The sequence below is a fragment of the Neophocaena asiaeorientalis genome, unplaced genomic scaffold (assembly GCF_003031525.2).
Source record: "Neophocaena asiaeorientalis asiaeorientalis breed wild unplaced genomic scaffold, Neophocaena_asiaeorientalis_V1.1 scaffold765, whole genome shotgun sequence".
Taxonomy (NCBI): domain Eukaryota; kingdom Metazoa; phylum Chordata; class Mammalia; order Artiodactyla; family Phocoenidae; genus Neophocaena; species Neophocaena asiaeorientalis.
Genome location: NW_020172825.1, coordinates 64,102 through 82,600, shown reverse-complemented (window position 1 = coordinate 82,600; position 18,499 = coordinate 64,102). Strand labels below are relative to the sequence as shown.

Genomic DNA, 18,499 nt, shown 5'->3' with positions numbered 1-18,499 from the left:
TAGGTTTACTTTGAATGAATTACATACAAAATGGCATAGCTTTCTGATTAACAAACATTAGCTAAAATACAAAGTCTTAACTATTATATTTATGTCATGAACTCAAAATGTCTATTTTCATTTGCAAGTAGACTAAGAACAATTACAGAAAAGTCAATTCACTGTACATACTGAGAATCAATAGACTTTAACGGTTCAATTCTCAAAGCTTAAGGGAAATGATCTGTAGTACTCTCTGCCACATTCTTCACAATTATGATAGTAGCTTTTGAGAAATTCTTTTCCTATAACTGTCATGCAATCAATTTTAAAAGTAAGCAAACCCAGTAATCAAGTAGTTATACTGTAGAAATTGAATCAGATCACAACTATACAATAGTATACTACCTAAGAAGCTGTTATCTTTTTCCTGTTCTACTTTGCCAAGTTTGTCTATTACTTTGTCTATCAGTGAAACCCAAATTCTTCACTTTTAGACTATTATAGATCAGTTTTTCCCAAACTGTGTTCAATGAAAACTCTTATGGGAAGCAAATACTATTAGATACAGGATGGAAGAAGGGTTCTGGAGTTCAAAAAGTTTGGGAAAACATTACAATATTAAGCCCAAGAGATCCTGTAGCAAATAAACCAAATTAATTTGATATCAGCCAGTGTTTCCAAACTTTGAGCATGATACACTTGTGAGACATTCTCAACAGTCTTCAGACCATTATTCTATGAAACTCTTGTCTCAGAAATGCTATGGGTCAGACTTCCCCGGTGGTCCAGTGGTTAAGAATCCACCTTCCAGGGGCCTCCCTGGCGGCACAGTGGTTAAAAATCCACCTGTCAATGCAGGGGACATGGGTTCACTCCCTGGTATGGGAAGATCCCACATGCCGCGGAGCAACTAAGTCCGTGTGCCACAACTACTGAGCCTGCATGCTGCAACTACTGAAGCCCACGCACCTAGAGCCCATGCTCCGCAACAAGAGAAGCCACTGTAATGAGAAGCCTGTGCACCGCAACAAAGAGTAGCCCCCGCTCGCCCCAACTAGAGGAAAGCCCATGCGCAGCAATGAAGACATAATGTGGCCAAAAAATAAAGTATCTGTTTAAGTTATCTAAATAAGAACTTGAATAAACGAGTGATGCAGGACCAATCCCCAAAGCCCACAAATTCAGTCATTATCTGTGACTCTAGGTAATCCATACCAAAATCTCCTTCTGCTGCTCTTCATAACTGAAAATATTTATAAACCTAGGTAAATAAATTCTTAATTCAAAAAGATATGACACCATGATCACATCACTAAAATATTTACCAATATCTGGATTGAAGATTTCCTCCACAACCAGCTGAAAAAATTCTTTGGAAACACCTCCCTCATCAACTCCTTGTTCTCCTTCGAATTCCACATACAACTGTTTCTTCAAGTCTGCAGGATTTTCCATAGCGATCATCTCTAGCTAGTGAGTGAAAAGATAAAGTGAAAAGGTGAATGCCAGTATCAGGATGAAAGAAAATAAAAATAAGGTGTAGGGGTAGGGAGCAAATAAAAGATATTGTTTTTGATATATTTTAAATGGAAACAGGAAGCAAACTGGTAAAAAGCCAGTGAAGGCAAAGATTCAGTCTCAAAGATAATGGAAAAATAGGACAGAAGAAAAACTGGCATAGAATTCTAAAGGGTTACTTTCTAACTACTGATCTGTTATGAAATTAACATACAGTAGAAAATTAGAATTAGGTTTTCTGTTAATTATGTATATAACAAACCTGGGCAGTAAGATAAGGACATGGAAAAAAGTCAAGATAACAAAAATGCCTGAAGTAACTACTCAAATTATTTCAGGAGAAACAACTTTTGACTTCAAAACTGTTCACTTGTAGTTCTTTATGTTTACTAGAATAGAAACTCAAGAATTAAGTCTTAATATCTATTAAACCATAAATAAAACAATTTCAATTAAGAAAAATACATTTAGGGAAGCAGTTTATGGTCTCCTAATAGCACCTTAGGTACAAATTACCATTTTAATGGATTAGAACATATTTTATATCCACTTTTTTTGAAAGCAGATGAGACATACACTTGCCTATATCCTTCCTTACTCTTAACTTCTTACTAACAGTTATCAAACCCCAGTTTCAACATTTCTTCAACTATAAATCTTTACCAAATACTTTTTGTATCTATAGAATAATATAATGATTGCTCTCAGTTATTGAGATTAATCATAAAATCAACACTGTATTCTAATGTGAAATATTTATACTGTAATTTGTCTTATGTCTGAAATTTACTAACAGCATGCCTGACTGATCATCCACCTTATTTGCTAAAGTGACTTTAAATCTGCCAAAACAGAACATATTTAAGGGTGCTCAGGTTTTTGCAACTATTCCAATTAGAATCTTTAAAATGGTTTTGAGCAATGCAAACATCATCAGAGTAAGTGTACTATAGTCAGTCCTAAAGTAATTATTTTAAGTAACAGCACTATTTTGTACATTCTAGTGTGTCTATAAAAAATAAAATAAAATCTCACAAATTCATGATTCAGGTCAGCTGCCCTAGATCAATGTTTTTCAAGCTGCCAACTGCAATTCATTAGTGGGTAGTCCAATCCATTTAATGAAAACCAAATAAGGGAAAAAATCAGAATGCATTCCACAAAGTACTGGCACCTACTGTTCTGTGAAACTTTTGCTTCAATTATATGTACAGGCAGATATGCACATGAGTACTGGAATGCTATGTAAAATATCTCTTACTAGGGGCTGCAATCAAAAACATTTGAACAAAGCCAAAATGATCTCCTGGATATCTTCGACTTTTGGATTCTATGATTCTGTGAATTTAGAATCTTTAGCTTTAAGGAATGTCTATCCCGTACAACAGTGGTATCTACCATTTGCAAAATCATTTTTATGCCAAGTTGTATTAAGATAATTTATCTTTGAGACAGTGCCGTTGTGGAAAGATTGAGTCAAATACTCTGTATTAGGCCCAACTGTCACTTAACATAATTTTTAACCTTTAAATTTTAGCAAGGAACTCAGCTGAGCCTGTTTCCTCATCTGCAAAGGGGGAAAAAAATTAGGATGGTATTCTTCACACTGCAAAGTTGTGAAGGCTTAATAAGAATGTATGAGAAAGAGTTCTAGAGTGGGTGATATTAAGATAACACATCATATTGTTACCTTTTAAAACACCTCTGCTCTTTGAACAAAAAATTCTCAATTTGATTTTATAGCCTAGTCTCAAATTTTGAAAATAACTTAGGGGAAAAAAAATAGTTCCAGTTGGAAACCTGTTTCAAGTCACTGGCTATAAAGAATTCCATGGACTAAGTCAGAATTATCATCTTAGCTCAAATGTGGTTTACCCATCAGGCCAATATCCCGTATTGCCATGAAACGCATCGCTAATTTCCTTCTCCCAGTTTCCACCTGCCTAGGTGTTACAGAAATGTACATCAATGTTTATGTATACCCTTACAACACAAAGACAAACATGCTTCTATCAGGTACAGCTATCTCAAGGTGGAAAAAAATAATTATCTGTTATTTAATTATGTGTCCTGTATCTCTTCCTCACTAACATTTGTAACTGAGAGCTGACTCTGTGTCAATGTGACTGATACTTTTTAAAGGATTTGGTGTAGTTTCTAAAGAATTCAGAGGCCCCGTGTTCTAGTCTTAGCTCCACACAAGACACTTCGTATCACAAGTGAAGCAAATTTATCTTCAGTCTTAATAAAATATTACATGTCTGTCCATTCCCACCAATCTTCACTCCATTCCACACCTTGAATGCCAAAAGAATTTAATGCAATATGTTCTATTATTATGATAATTATAAACAAGTCACTTTATCTCTCTTTTAGTTTCATCTGTAAAATGAGCATAAAAATATATCAATAAGTTAATGTATGCAAAGCACAGATGAATTCCCTGCACAACAATTCTTTATAAATACTAGCTCTTGGGCTTCCCTGGTGGCGCAGTGGTTCAGAGTCCGCCTGCCGATGCAGGGGACTCGGTTTCGTGCCCTGGTCCGGGAAGATCCCACATGCTGCGGAGCGGCTGGGCCCGTGAGCCATGGCCGTTGAGCCTGCGCGTCCAGAGCCTGTGCTCCACAACGGGAGAGGCCACAACAATGAAAAGCCCACATACCACAAAAAAAAAAAAAATACTAGCTCTTATTATTACGTTTGTTTTATTGGTTCTCAAATTTTTTTCAGGCTTGGCTGAAAATTTAACGACTCAGCTGTAACAGAACAAAAATATTCCGGTATTAACAACAAAACAATATATAGCACTTAATATGCCAGGACACTTTACAGTATCAACTCATTTAATCTTCATAAGAATCTTACCAGGTCGGTAATATTATTAACCCTATTTTACAGATGCATACCCTGAAGTAATGAGATTCATAAACTTGCTCAAGTCAGTCAGTAAATGGTAGAACAGAAATTCTAGTCCGGGCACCAAGCTCTTTACTATGCTTTACTGCCTCTCCTCAATGACTAGCAACAATCTTTTTTAAAATATTGAGTGATTTTCTTTGTTATGCTCTTCCGTATGTTTCAATCTTTTTTTTTTTACAATAAATATATATTATTTTTAGAATCAGGATATATTCAAATGTAAATATTCACAAAAAGAATGGCTTGAAAAATAGACTGCAACTGAATTCCGTGGGTGAAAATTTCCCATTATTATTTATTTTAGATTATCATTCTCAGATATACTACATGGTTCTCTAAAATATGGTATAATTTATGACATCAGTAGCCTATCTTTTATAAAAATTACTTTTGTGGTAACAAACACATAACAAAATTTAGCAATAATTATTTTGACAAAGGCCATTATTAATGGACTGCATTTATTTTTATTTTTCTTAAAAACAAGCACTTCTAATTCATTTTTCAATTAGAGAAGACTTAAGAATTAAATAGTAAAGGTATATCACTTTATGTAATAGACACATACCATTTAAAATTGAATTTTTTTAATCAAAAGCTATCTTGAAGGCAGGAGAATATTTGGAAATTGGAAGAATATGTCAATGAACAGTCTGAAAAAGGAGAATTTGCATGCATCCTTTAATTAAATTCATTTAGTACACAGACCTGGATTTTTACATATAGGTTTTCTTAAAGTAGAGTACACGTTGTATTAATTTAATATGGAGACTGGCAAAAGACAGATTATGTCAAATGTATCCTGATTCATAGTCGAAAAAAAAATTCCTAGTGGTATGGATATTTAAGTAGAAGTAGCAGTATTCAGATAAAACAGACCTAATACTTAAGAATGCTTAGGATCCATAAGAATGGCTGGCTTAAACTACTTCAGTCAACTTACTAGAATCTACGTTTAAACACTTTGCTAGTGAGTACATTAAAACTACTGACTGGAATGAGATTTTTAGATTACCTGGGTATATTTAGTTTTTTCATTTCTCTGTAAAGAGATGAGGAAAAGTTGTTTATCTTAAATATAAAGTTTAGATGTCTGGGTAACAGCCAAATCATATAATCACATCTCCCTGTGAGACCAGGAACCCTGAGTTCTACTTCCAATTCTGTTATTAATTTCTGTAGGTCAGAATCTGAGTTTCATTTTCCTCGCATGTAACAACTAAGAAGTTTGACAAGTTTCATTGTTTTAAATTATTTTACGATGAATCTATGTAGATCTATTTCACTCTCGTTCTAATTAAAGGACAAAAATCAGGTATGAAGTTCTTCAATTCAATTAGAATAAATCTTAAGAAACTATAATGGCCATTGCATTAAGCACAATATAGTGAATGTAGATGATACAATTAAACATACCTAAAGGAGCACAGAATAATCTTACTCCTAAAGCACTGTAGGTCAATTGACAAGTAAAAGAATCAAGTTTTGTTTCAATAATAACTAAGGATGTCTATCAAGGAAAATGCTGGGGACTGGATTAGACAGTATTGGTAAAGCAGAGCCCAGAATAAAATGAGTGAGTGATTTTTAGAAGAGATTGAGCATAACCTCTTGGCAGTAGGGCTTGCATTTGTACCTATCACCTTTAGTATGTTCTAGTTCTTATTTTTGGACTTTCCTATCCAGTTCTACATCACAGCCATTTCTTTTGGTCTTTAGATCTCTACTCAAAATTCTAGGACTCCCTGACTAATCTGAACCAAGTCTCATATCACCCCTTACCCCTATGCCTACAATCCTCATCACTCTCTTAAAGCCTGCCAGTTCCTAAACATGTAATTGTATATAAAAATGGCCTCAATAAATATGTATATATAAACTTGTACAAACAGCCATCTCCCAAATATTGGTTTCCAGTCTGGCTTTATCAGAATACCTGGGGTTACTAACAGAAATATATATTCCTAGGCTATACACGAGAGCTCCTAATCTGAATCTCTAGAGGGTAGAACTTTGGATTTTTTTTTTTTTTTAAACAAATCTCTCATTCAGATACGAAGGCAGTTTGGTGCACCTCACAGACAGCAATACTGTCTTCCAAAATACTCATACCCTCAACTCAATTTCCTAACATAAAAGGTAATTTAAAAAAAATTTTAATTCTTCTTACCTTGAAGATGTTTTGTCTAAGAAAAAAATGACAAATTATCTAAAAGATAATTTAAAAGAACACACAAATAGATAAATGTTATTAGCAAAATACCGTAAAAACCTCATCACATTAGGATCGTTCTCATTCAAATGAAAGCTGAGTTCTGAGCCCGTTTATCACTGTACTATTTCCTACGGAACAACAAAAAGTAGTGAAAATAAGTCCTAGGGAGAAATATTCCAGTAATTTAAGGGTGTAGGGGTATTATTTTTTTTTTTGGTATGCGGGTCTCTCACTGCTGTGGCCTCTCCCGTTGCGGAGCACAGGCTCCGGACGCGCAAGCCCATTGGCCATGGCTCATGGGCCCAGCCACTCCACGGCATGTGGGATCTTCCCGGACCGGGGCACGAACCCGTGTCCCCTGCATTGGCAGGCGGACTCTCAACCACTGCGCCACCAGGGAAGCCCCTGTAGGGGTAGTTCTTAAACGATTCTGATATATATTTGTGGAAAGACAACTTATATATTACATTTCATTGATTTTTAAAATTTGCTTTTGTTTTCATATTTTAACGTCTCTGAAATCAGGATATAACATAAAATTGACAGCGTCTCAAAACTAAATTGGCAGCATTTGTTCTTTTTAGCTGTATTAAAATAACAGTGTGTCCTACAACCAGTGAAGATATCTTAGGTTTGATAAAATATTGTAAATACTAATACTCTTACTGTCATCAAAAACAGTTCCTCTAAAAACTCCAGTTAGGAAACAATTTGCTACTCTGGTTTGAATTATATGGTACATGAAAGCAAGGAATATATTTTTCTTTAAATAAAAAAAATCTATAATCATTAAGTTACTACCGCTCCCTCCAAGCTAGTCAGTCTTACAATTAATAACTGAAAAATAAGACCCAATAGAAATACTCAAGAGTGCCATATTTTCCAGGAAATAGTCACTATTTTCCAGGCCTCATTTATAAACTAACGAGTAGATGAGCTCCAAGGCTCCCTTTAGTTCTTAAAGTCTAAGGCCCTATAACCTTGATTATTTAATTATTAATATTGAGCACACCACAAAGTTTCTCATTTCCTCTTCTCTTCCTGACCCTACTCTGTAGTTCAAAATTAGCAGGTCATAAGAAAGTGGTCAATAGGTTTATTTTGTTTGTCAAATTGTTATATAAAAAGATGAGGCTTAAAAAAGGCAAAGTAGGGCTTCCCTGGTGGCACAGTGGTTGAGAGTCCGCCTGCCGATGCAGGGGACATGGGTTCGTGCCCCAGTCCGGGAAGATCCCACATGCCGCGGAGTGGCTGGGCCCGTGAGCCATGGCCGCTGAGCCTGTGCGTCCAGAGCCTGTGCTCCGCAACGGGAGAGGCCACAACAGTGAGAGGTCCGCGTACAGCAAAAAAAAAAAAAGGCAAAGTAGATCTTACTGGGGAATAATATGTTGAAAATCCATCAGTACCTCTCAGAGTGTACCTGAGAGGATCACCTTAAACTACTTTTTGTTACTAAAACACTATAACTTTATCATGATCATCACCTGCTATGAATGTTTCCCAAAAAAATGGCAGATTATCAATTTGACTTCCAAGACCTATTTTGATGCTTTTTATTTTTTAACCTTTTCACACTGTGTTATTAAAGAAGGAAAGGGGAAGGAGGGAGGGAGGGAGTGGGGAGGGAGGAAGGGAGGGACCAGATGGGAGGAAGAAAGTTAGCAGTAAAATCTGCTTAATGTGTACCCCTAAGAAGCTCCTCAGTGGTCATGATTCATCTTTACATCTCTATTGCTTAGCAAAGGGCCTCACACAAAGGGTTTCTGAAGTGGTAATATTCAAGTACAGATATTATCTAGTGAATCCTAGTTTATAATAGGTAAATTGATAATATTTAGCTTTGACATAATTAAGCTGAACTCACTAAAAAAACAATTTGTTAGCATAATTTAAAAGCTCACAGTTAACTTTACCCTAACACTTGCTCAAAGGACATCCTTATAAACTAAAATGGTTGTTTCCTCAAAATTCTAGAGGATAATTTTTAAAATAGAATAAAGTAAGTATACAATAAGCACCTAAAGTTTCGTAAGTTCTTAGTCTTGCTTTACTGGGGGGGGGGGGGAATGGGATGGTGTGGGGGAAGACAGTAAGGCTCAGTAGATTTCTGAGAAGGCAGCTAAGAAAGGTAGACATTTTTTTTAAATTCTGGATTGAATGTCACAGAGAGTAATTTCATTGCTTTTAAAGGCCAAGTACAGCTTTTGGAAACAGATGAAAAGATCCTAAACCCAAGAAGACAAAGATAAAACGTGTAGTTTGGGGATTTGTAGTTCTGCTCTAACAATGGAAATTCATAGATACACCTCAACATGCTTTCCATAAAATATCATCACACCCTTATACAATACCCTATCATTCTGCTAAACTATGGAAAATAAGTTGCTGGCTATGTGATGATCAGTTATTAAGTATATTAAGTCAGTAGTTATTCATGTAACTCAAAACTACTAAAGTAAAATTAAAAGGGCACCAGAAAGCAAGCAAGCAATGATAATTACTCTAAGCAACTACTGCCCCTTTCTGTCTCTGGTGAAAAACTGCCTGAGTTGCTTAAATAATGAAGAGTCCTTTTTCAACAGTAGAGACCTATTTGGTATTAAAAAAAAAAAAACAAAACGGTAACAAAGAAAAGAAGCACAGAACTTCTGCAACTTTTAAATTTCTAAGATGTCAAACAACTTTTTCCACTGGTTTAGTTTTATAAATTCTCAGATTTAGATAAATCCATTCTAAAACTAAAATATATTTTGAAATAAATTTCATTACTTTCTAGTTATCTGTGTCATGGGTTCTTTTCCTTTATTAGTATAGAAGACTGACTATATCTTAATTTTAGTTGCCATTAAATTTTACTTGAAGTTGATGAAAAAGAACTAGCAATGCCAGGTACATCTAATATTATAAATACAATAAAATCCTGTGATAAAGAACCCTATAACAAATGTAAATGTTGGTACAATGTGATTGGCAATTGGTTTCTGTCTTCTGGAAAGGCTTACATTCTTAAATGGGGGCACTAAAATTCTTATTTTCTGTGGAGGGAAGGAGTGAACAAAAAGCAACCCATCTGGAGAAACAGGGAACTAGAAGGTGGGTACCTGTGTTCTCAGTATTCTCCCAGTTCAATCTCCCTGGATTGGGTTGATAACACAGACACCACTAATTACAAAATTCCTGGAATAGTTGCTGTTTTCCCAGAAGTTCCAACCAACTCCAAGGCCTGGTGTAGTCCATATGTATATTTAAGTAGGAAGAAACTACTACAGTCAGGCAGTGCCAAACAGGGACCTTCTGAGTGACCCCGCAGGAACTCCTACCAGCAGCATGCACCACCTGCCCAGGTCACTTCATTAACCTCACAATAATGCAATACTCAACCTCACATGATGGCATTTTTAGACACCACTTATTATTTCATGGTGTGGTTTTATTCTACCATTTCTCCCTATTAAGACTTACATTCATACTTATTATTGGGTGTGGAGCTCAAGCCCTAGTTTCTGTGCTCTGCAACATCCACTTCTCTTCTGAATGACAAAACTTTGGGGGTTAGTTGTCAAGATTTAGAAAATTTATTCTTTTTCAAAGAGAGTGATCATGACACAAGACAACCAATATTTTGTGGAACATTTATGAACTTGGACAGGAGCAACAAAAATATAGTACTTACATTTACAATAAAAAAGTCCATGTGTTCCTATACTATATAATCATATACATACATTTTCCCCCCAAAGAGTCACTTATAAAATAAATTCACTGAACTGTATCACAGTCTCCCCATCATTAGGTATTCAATCTAGTACTAATTTTTAAACAGTAGCCCAACTTACCCGGACGAGGGCATCATCTATGATATGGTCACGTCTGACTTTGAGTCTCAAATATGGATTCAACTGCTGTCCTTGAACTAAGCTGTAGAGAACAGTGATTCTTCGTTCACTGTACATGCGAATTCTATTGTCATAATACAATCCCAAATTCTTTGTGACAGCATTCAATATAAAGGGACATGTCATAAAAGAGAATTTGTTCTCTGTTTCTACTTTGAAAAAAGTATAATCTTTATCCATTTCTAGAACATCATTCAGTGGTTCATTAATAAACTCTTCAAAAGGGATAAGTGGTTTTCGACAATCCAGAGTTTTAACAGCAAGTTCAGTTTCTAGTGGGTCCACTCGAGGACCTTTCTTGTTCCTTCTTTCTTCTCCCAATAGCTCCTGAAGTGTCAATTCACTGGACTCAGGAATGGGCTCTTCATCATCTTCTTCATTATGATTTGTGTCCACTTCCCCTCCCACTACATTTGCATAGTAAACCATTTTCAAGCACTTGGAAGCAGCAACAATAGCATCATCATCGTTCACTAGATTTCGATTGTTAAAGTCAGTGCTTATGACTTTGTATGTAATAAGCTGTTGAAACGTTTCCATCATTCTCCGAATCTGGTCTGCGCTGTATTTAGACCACAGTCTGACCAGTTTTCCTTGGGCTGCAAGGGGTAGCTTACTCATTGCTTTGCAAAACAGTGGCAAAGCCATTTCCAGATATTCAGGACTGTGGAGATTTCTATTCTCCATGACAATAATGAATAAATTCAGATAATTAGGATCTCGGGAGTATACATTGTGATATGTCAAGTCACATTCCACATTAGGTGACAAATACACAAGTGCATTGAGAAAGGCAGTTTCTATTTTTTCATTAGAGAGCAATCTGGTGTAGACCCTTCTAATGGCCTCAATATCCACAGACACATCGTCAGGACCTAATTTTTGTAAGTTGTTATCTCCTTGTGAGCCATCACTTATCCTTGAGGACGATGCTTCTGAATCTTCTTCCATAGCTGCAGCAGAACATGCAGCTTTTTCCTTTTCATCTTCATCTTTGTCTTCATCCTTTCCTTGAAGAGATTTCAGTTCTTCCTTGGTGTGTTGTTTGACTTTCCGAAAGCTTTGTACCAATGCCTCAGCACTAGAAAAAACTCTTCCAATAACACGAATTAAAGGGGAATAATCCTCCCTCTCTCTACATAATTCTAGAATTTCATATACCGTCTCTTCTGTTAGGTAAGTCACATCTAGAAAATTAGGAAAAAAGAGAACATTTATTTTCATAATATATATGTATGTTTGCTTTCTTTTAATAAGTTCTAGTGAAAAATAAAATTGCCAAACATTTTGCAATAAATACCATTTATGATTTACAACTCTTTTAAAAAGTATCTTAATACTTAGGTTCAACCAACAAAATATGCTTACCTATTTTTTTCAATGTACTACTAATACTAACAACTTTACTCATTCTTTTATATTCTATATGTATTCTTATATATAGCTTTTAATGAGCTCAAGCTCATTTTCACAGTGATGGTATACATTAACGTGCAGTTTTAACTGTAAATATGAACCAAGATATCATGTGCCGACTCATCACAATATACCTCTTACAACTTAGCTTTACTTTAGAGCAGAAACACCACTATTTTTCTGAGAGGTTTCTTCCTTATTTCACTACTCTGTTTCAAAAGACTAGGAAGGCAAGGTTTTAATAAAGATTTCTTCAGAGTTCTCTTTTGGAAACAGCCCTTGTCCTAAAACCAGACTAGTTCCTTTCTGAGTCTTCCTTTCTGAGTCTTAGTTTTTTTTCAGGGTGGCCATTCTGTGGGTGACTGAGAAGGATTAATATATCATTTCCCATAAGCTCTGAAATTGACAGACACTGCCATCTGCAGCCAGGTTGGAATAAATCTTACACAGTGAAAGGAAATAGTTACAATGCAGTGAAAACAATAGGGTGGGAAGAAGGCAACTTATGAGCAGACAAGCGAAACAGACTACTATGTAGTCACCAAAATCTGTTTCCTCTCGTTCCTGGGCACAGAGTTGGACACATTCTCCAGCTTTCCCAGCTTTTTGAGATAAGTGCTACTTTCACGCTAATGCTTTTCTCCTTCTGGCTAATGGGATGATGCTTCCAGGATGGTTCTGAAAATCGTGTGTTAAAGATAGTGCCATTACAGCTGCAACTCTGAATGACTGCATGAACCAGAACTCTCTGCCAATCTAAAATATTATGGCTGTTAGATGAGCTAGAAACAAATTTCCACTGTTTGTAATAAGCTAGTATTCTTTCTGGGGTCTACTTAATATTGTATTCTAGCTGATCCTTACAAGTAGAGAAGCCTTTCATTTTCCTCATCTTGCTTTCAGAGTCTTTAAAGTACAAGTAATGACCATCTCCCCCCTAAACTGATATATTACCACTGTTTTTACAGCTTGTAGTATTCAAATCCATGGGAGTTTTATTATAATTTTCTATTATATCCATTCTTCCCCATAAAGAAATAACATCATAAAAGGCAAAAATGACAGCAGGCCCTGAAAGGCCAGACTGAATATCAACTTACTACACATTTTCAGAGTTACCGTAATGTTAACAAATTAAAATTCTAATGAAATCACAGAAGAAACAAAGAAGAAAATACTTCAAGGACTTTTTGAGATAAAAATCTCTGGAGCCATGGACAGTTGCAGGGGTGAAAGAGTTTGTTGCAGTTTGCTGGAATTCATTTCACTTCCTTCTCATATCTGTCTTTAAATATAGTGGCTTAGGCCTCCACTGTCAGCTTTTGCCATTAGACTTTTTACATTTGCTATTATTCGCTTTCAGACAAAACCAGATAAACCTACAGCTCCCATTCTCTTTAACAACAAAATTTAAATCTATACATATACTCCCTTGAGAGGAACAGAGTAAGTTTGGAGGTTACAGAATGCATGGGTGCTTAAGGTGAGTGCCACTGCATGAAATACATTAGAAAAAGAAAGAAAAACTCCATGTGTTCCTTCTCTTACACTTTTCTTACTCGAGAAAATACAAGCACACACACAAAAATGAATTTTAACATGCTGTTTCCTAAAACTGCAAGTTCTCATCTTACTCAAATGTTGATTTATTTTGTGCAGTTTAATATGAGCGTTCATAATGTCTGACTTTTTTCAAAGAAGTTACTGAGTACAATGACTGGAGTGAAAAACAATGTAAAACATTCAAACTCGAAAGAGTAGTAAATCCCAATGGTTGGGAATATCATACAATAGGCAATGGGTTGGTTCAACAACTTATATCATAAAACTCCCTGGCACTTACCATGAGTTTCAATTAAAAAAAAAAAAAGAAAAAAGAAGAAAAAAACTAACAATTTTAAAATGAAAATTAGCTTAGCTATAATGTACTCACCTTCATGATGTTATCAAAAAAACCAAACCCACCCTACATTCTCTCACTTATTTTCTCAGAAAAGCCTATATAATTACAAAATTTCACCTACCAAAGCTGAGAAATATAACCCGATGACACTATTTTTTGTTATGACTTGCATGAATATTAGATTACTAGATATAAAATAAAATGTTTTCAACAGTCAACAATTTATTGCATGCAATAAACAGAAGCATAAACAATTGTATTTTAAATGAAAATACAGAAGTAAAAATATTTCAACCCTGTAGTCAAATAACTACATTAATAAAAGAAGTGAAAACAGCCTTTAAACAGAAGATAACCAAATTTCACTTTATAAATCAATTCTAATAGCAAAGAAAACAATGAATGCTCTGGGCAGAGACAATTCAAAAACCCTGAAAGGGGGGTGGCTGGGAGTGCGCACGCGCGTGAACATGTGTGCGTGTGCGCCTTGTGTGTGATCCCTAATGACTATAAAACATGTCTGGCATTACTCAAAGTACTCAAATGTTTGACAGGTAAGACTAACCGATTACCAAAAGTATATGAAACCTCTAATGACCGACCACAAGATCTCATTCTCAACTAACAGAAAGCTGGGTAACGCTGGGTAATACCCGAAGACTTTTGTGTCCTGATTAATAGCAGTTTAGTTTACATGGCTATATCAACTTAAATTTCTATTGCAATTACTTCTAACTCCAAAGCAAGTGCTATCATTGTTCTGTATCTGAAATGTGATCCTCTGAAACTGCTCTCTTAACCTCCAGCTCTCTAATATATCTGGGCAGACACTTTAGGCTGGCTAACTCCAAATCTATTCACCACCTTTACCCCAACATGCCATTGTGACAGAAACTGAAAACTAAACACTAGTATTCCAATCCTCACTTGCATTGGGGGCGGTATGTGACACAGGTCTGCCAGTGACCTAAGTGGAAGCCTACTGGTGGACTTCTCAGGATTTGTTTTCCTGATAAATGAGACAAATATGACTAACTCATACTTTGAGTAGAAAAAAAAATCATTTATTCTTATTAGCAGATGTACAAAATAAGCTAATATAATTTTCAAATTACCCAAGCAAAGACTATAAAGGTCTCTACAAATTATAAAACTGTACTTCAAATTAAAAAAAAAATAGTGTTTACTAATATTTTGAGACCACTTTTCATACAGGCCAGTAAAAATTATCGAACTGTGGAAGAAATAAAAATGTAGCACCCCAAATAAAGAGGTTTTGTCATTTTGAATTAACTATTCAGATATGTTATTTTACAGGAAAGAGAACAAATGATATATTTTGTCTGTTAACTCTAAGAAGATGTACTGGTAAAACAATATTACTGACAAAAGTCTTAATCCCTTTCATCAAAAGAGTGACAGCCTTGTCATCAAATACTTAAGCAGAGGATAATTTTAGAGTCATGTAGATAATCCTATCTTCATTGTGTCAAATGGACCCTTATACTTGTAATGAACACATATAAAATTTCTTAATATGATTCCTACTTCTGCTTTTATACTTGCTTCATAGTAAAAGATAATACAAAATGCAAATGGTCAGTGAATGAGCAGCTTCCAAAAACTGAACCACAAAAATACCAAATTTTATCACACCATGAATCTAATCTTTGGTCCTTGCTACCAGACTGTCAACACCTTCTTTTATGGGCCATAACTCTTTAAGAACGAATCCTTAAGGTTTGTTCTATTCAGGATATTTAGGCATCTTCTGCTAAACTTCAGTAACCTCTTCCTGAAGTGTGTGAAACTGCTAACTGGGAGCTTATTTCACACTATTTTAATTGGAAAAAATTATAATATGTTCTTATGAGACCAGGTCCAAAAAACAAAAACAAAAAACACCTAATTTCTTAAAATGTAACCAAAACATAGTAACTATCTATTATAAATAACTATCCAGTTAGGACATAGGACACTCTGTTTCCTAATCATCAAATAATAAAGTTGTTAACAAAGAGTTGCCTTGCATGTAGTAAATATGGCTTATCTTACGGATAAGCAGCGTTCTAGACCCACGCACCCTCTGTTGGCATGACATGCTCTTCAGAACATCTTCAAGTGATTCTGACATTCTACTAATTCTACATAAAATATACCAATACTTTATTCCCATGGTGTTTTGTTTAAAATGTTAAACTGAGTTTTTCAGACATAAATGTAAATTAGTTAAAAAACACTGCATTTTGAAATATAAACATTCATTAACGTTTGGGTATCAATAAAAGGAGGTATTCTACTGAGAAAACAATAAATGAGACATTTTTGTATGACATACCTGTATATTTTATGATATATGTATATTTGAAAAATACTCAATCTATAAAATTTTAAACTTAAATTCTTATGCAAAAAGAGAGTTTGGGGCAGACTATTCAACACCTGAAACTTTGTAACTGGAGCTAACATATATAATTAACACTCAAAATAAAAGTACTAGTGCAGTTAATATATTTATAATTCCTAGTAAAAATATACTATAGTAAATACAGATGTTGCAGGAAAAAGGGGGCGGGGGGAAAGAGTGTAGTATATTGGAAGAAAGTACAATGAACTGCTAAATTATATAAACTTGAGCTTAAACAGTACACAAAGACTGAGGATAATCACCCAATAAGTACCTCTAAAATGAACCACATAGCCAAAAAGAAGATGGGTACATCCATCCTGCACTATAACCCCCATATGGCTTGCTGCCTTCAACTGTGGCAGCACACCCTACATTCACAGTAACGGTTGTTCTTATGGGGCACACTTGCTGGGGAAATGTGTATAATGCAACTTCCACATTAACATATTGACAACGTTCACTTATTTATCTGGTGTGTGAGCTAATTCATGGAATAGAAATATTCATGCAGTAAAGCTGTAATAAAGTTATGAAAACAGCTTTATTATGAAAACAGAGTAGAAGCTATTAACACAATTCCATTTCACTAATTAATTTAAACTTGATTCAAATGACGTTACTGAAAACTTTAGAGGTAGTATCTAACTTCTATATATCCTAAACAAAAAGCTTCCTCTTTTAAAATACAATTACCTCTGGTAGGACTGTCAGTCATTCAAAAATCTGATTAACTTGTTTCTAATACCGATTTGCCTTCACTGGGAGAAAGAAAGCTTGAAGTTTATTAAAAGGAGAAAAAGTTTTAAAAGTATTGAAATACAGGATCATTTAGAAAGAAAAATAAGGCTTGGGTAAGACTACCATTGTTACGTAATGATTCTTGGCAGTATGAGCGTGCCAAACGCCTGGGAGAAGGTGAGCAGGATACAGGAAATTAGAAAGAAAAATTGATTATTTCTCAGGTAACTATTAACATTTTGCCTTGCCTTCAGAAACAGAAAAAGACCACTGATCAGTCTGCTACTTTCACTGTACAGTGCTCGGGTTCCAAAACGCATGCCAGATATTTAGTCCAGCTATTCCAACATCTAAATGACTTTGTAGCCTAGTTTAGGTTATTAAACTACTACTTAATACATTTTTCCTAGTGGAAAATATTTAAAATTTCTAATCAATCCATTAGCAAAGGAACTTTGGGGAATATAATCTTCTTCTAATTAAAGATCATCGGAACAGTAAAACAGAGTGAAATCATTAACTCAACTATTAGTTCTGTCCTCTATCACAATAAAAAATCGATTCCACCGTACTATCATGTCCTAAGGTCAAAAATGAGACAAAAAAAGCAAACAGCAACACCTCACACATTTTGAAAATCTCCAATGTGGTTTTCAGTCCAAAATTCTCAATTAAAAATAGAACGTCTTACCTTTAAAATCATCTCTTGCTCCTTGTCCATCCTTCTTGTTCATTTTCATGTCAGAGCAGTTGTTAGGGGCACCTTTAGAGTTTTCAAGGTAAGCTGAGCTTGCTCCTTTCTTGGAGGGATGAGGATCACAGAGTTTTGCATTAATCTTATAAAGCTCAAGGGCTTTAATAGCTGCTGCATTGTTATCCATACGACGAAAAGTTGGACAGGAAGCACAAAACTCATTCGTGCAGGCCTCATTTCCACAGCCCTCAGTTAACTGGTGGTAGTAGCGTTCTATTAGATGTTTTGCAGCTGCTCGCTTCCTGTACCAAACATTCAAACAATAAGCACAGTGATTAGTAGAGCTCTCAGGTACAAAGCTCAACAGATCATCAACAAGGTAGAAGTTAGTCAAGCACTGAAGTAATAAACAAGCGTATTAAGATGAGGTATAGAAAATGGAGATACACTATTTACACAAAACTTTTAACTGGTGAAATATTTGATACTTATTTCCTAAGACATATGATAAAGAATATCAATGCTTGTCAAAAATCATTGTTTTAATAGAATATGCTTTCCTTTGGTTTGGGGCGCAGTGGAGGGGCGCTTGTTTGATGTGCTTCAATTGTTTAGCACCACAGCTGAAAATCACAAGTTTTATGACTAAGAGTTTTAGTAGTCTATCACTTTAAAAATTAACATTAAGAAAATGAGAGTCTATTTAAAGTATCAATCCAGCTTTCCTTTATATAATCACCATTTTGTTTCAGCAGCCTGTAAATACTTGACTTATAGTTAACATAGAACTTCTATGTGGAACAAA

General features: G+C 35.1%; 1 protein-coding gene across 4 annotated transcripts in view; it reads right to left on the bottom strand.

Annotated features, from left to right (window-relative positions):
• UBE3A (ubiquitin protein ligase E3A) overlaps positions 1-18,499 on the bottom strand; it is a 96,446-nt gene that overhangs the window by 19,951 nt on the left and 57,996 nt on the right. For all 4 annotated transcript variants that reach the window (XM_024741896.1, XM_024741895.1, XM_024741897.1 and 1 more), the window contains 3 exons: positions 17,692-17,996; positions 10,474-11,720; positions 1,308-1,452 (listed from right to left, as the gene is read on the bottom strand). In XM_024741896.1, the coding sequence (XP_024597664.1) occupies positions 1,308-1,452; positions 10,474-11,720; positions 17,692-17,996 (1,697 nt within the window). The remainder of the gene's footprint in view (positions 1-1,307; positions 1,453-10,473; positions 11,721-17,691; positions 17,997-18,499) is intronic.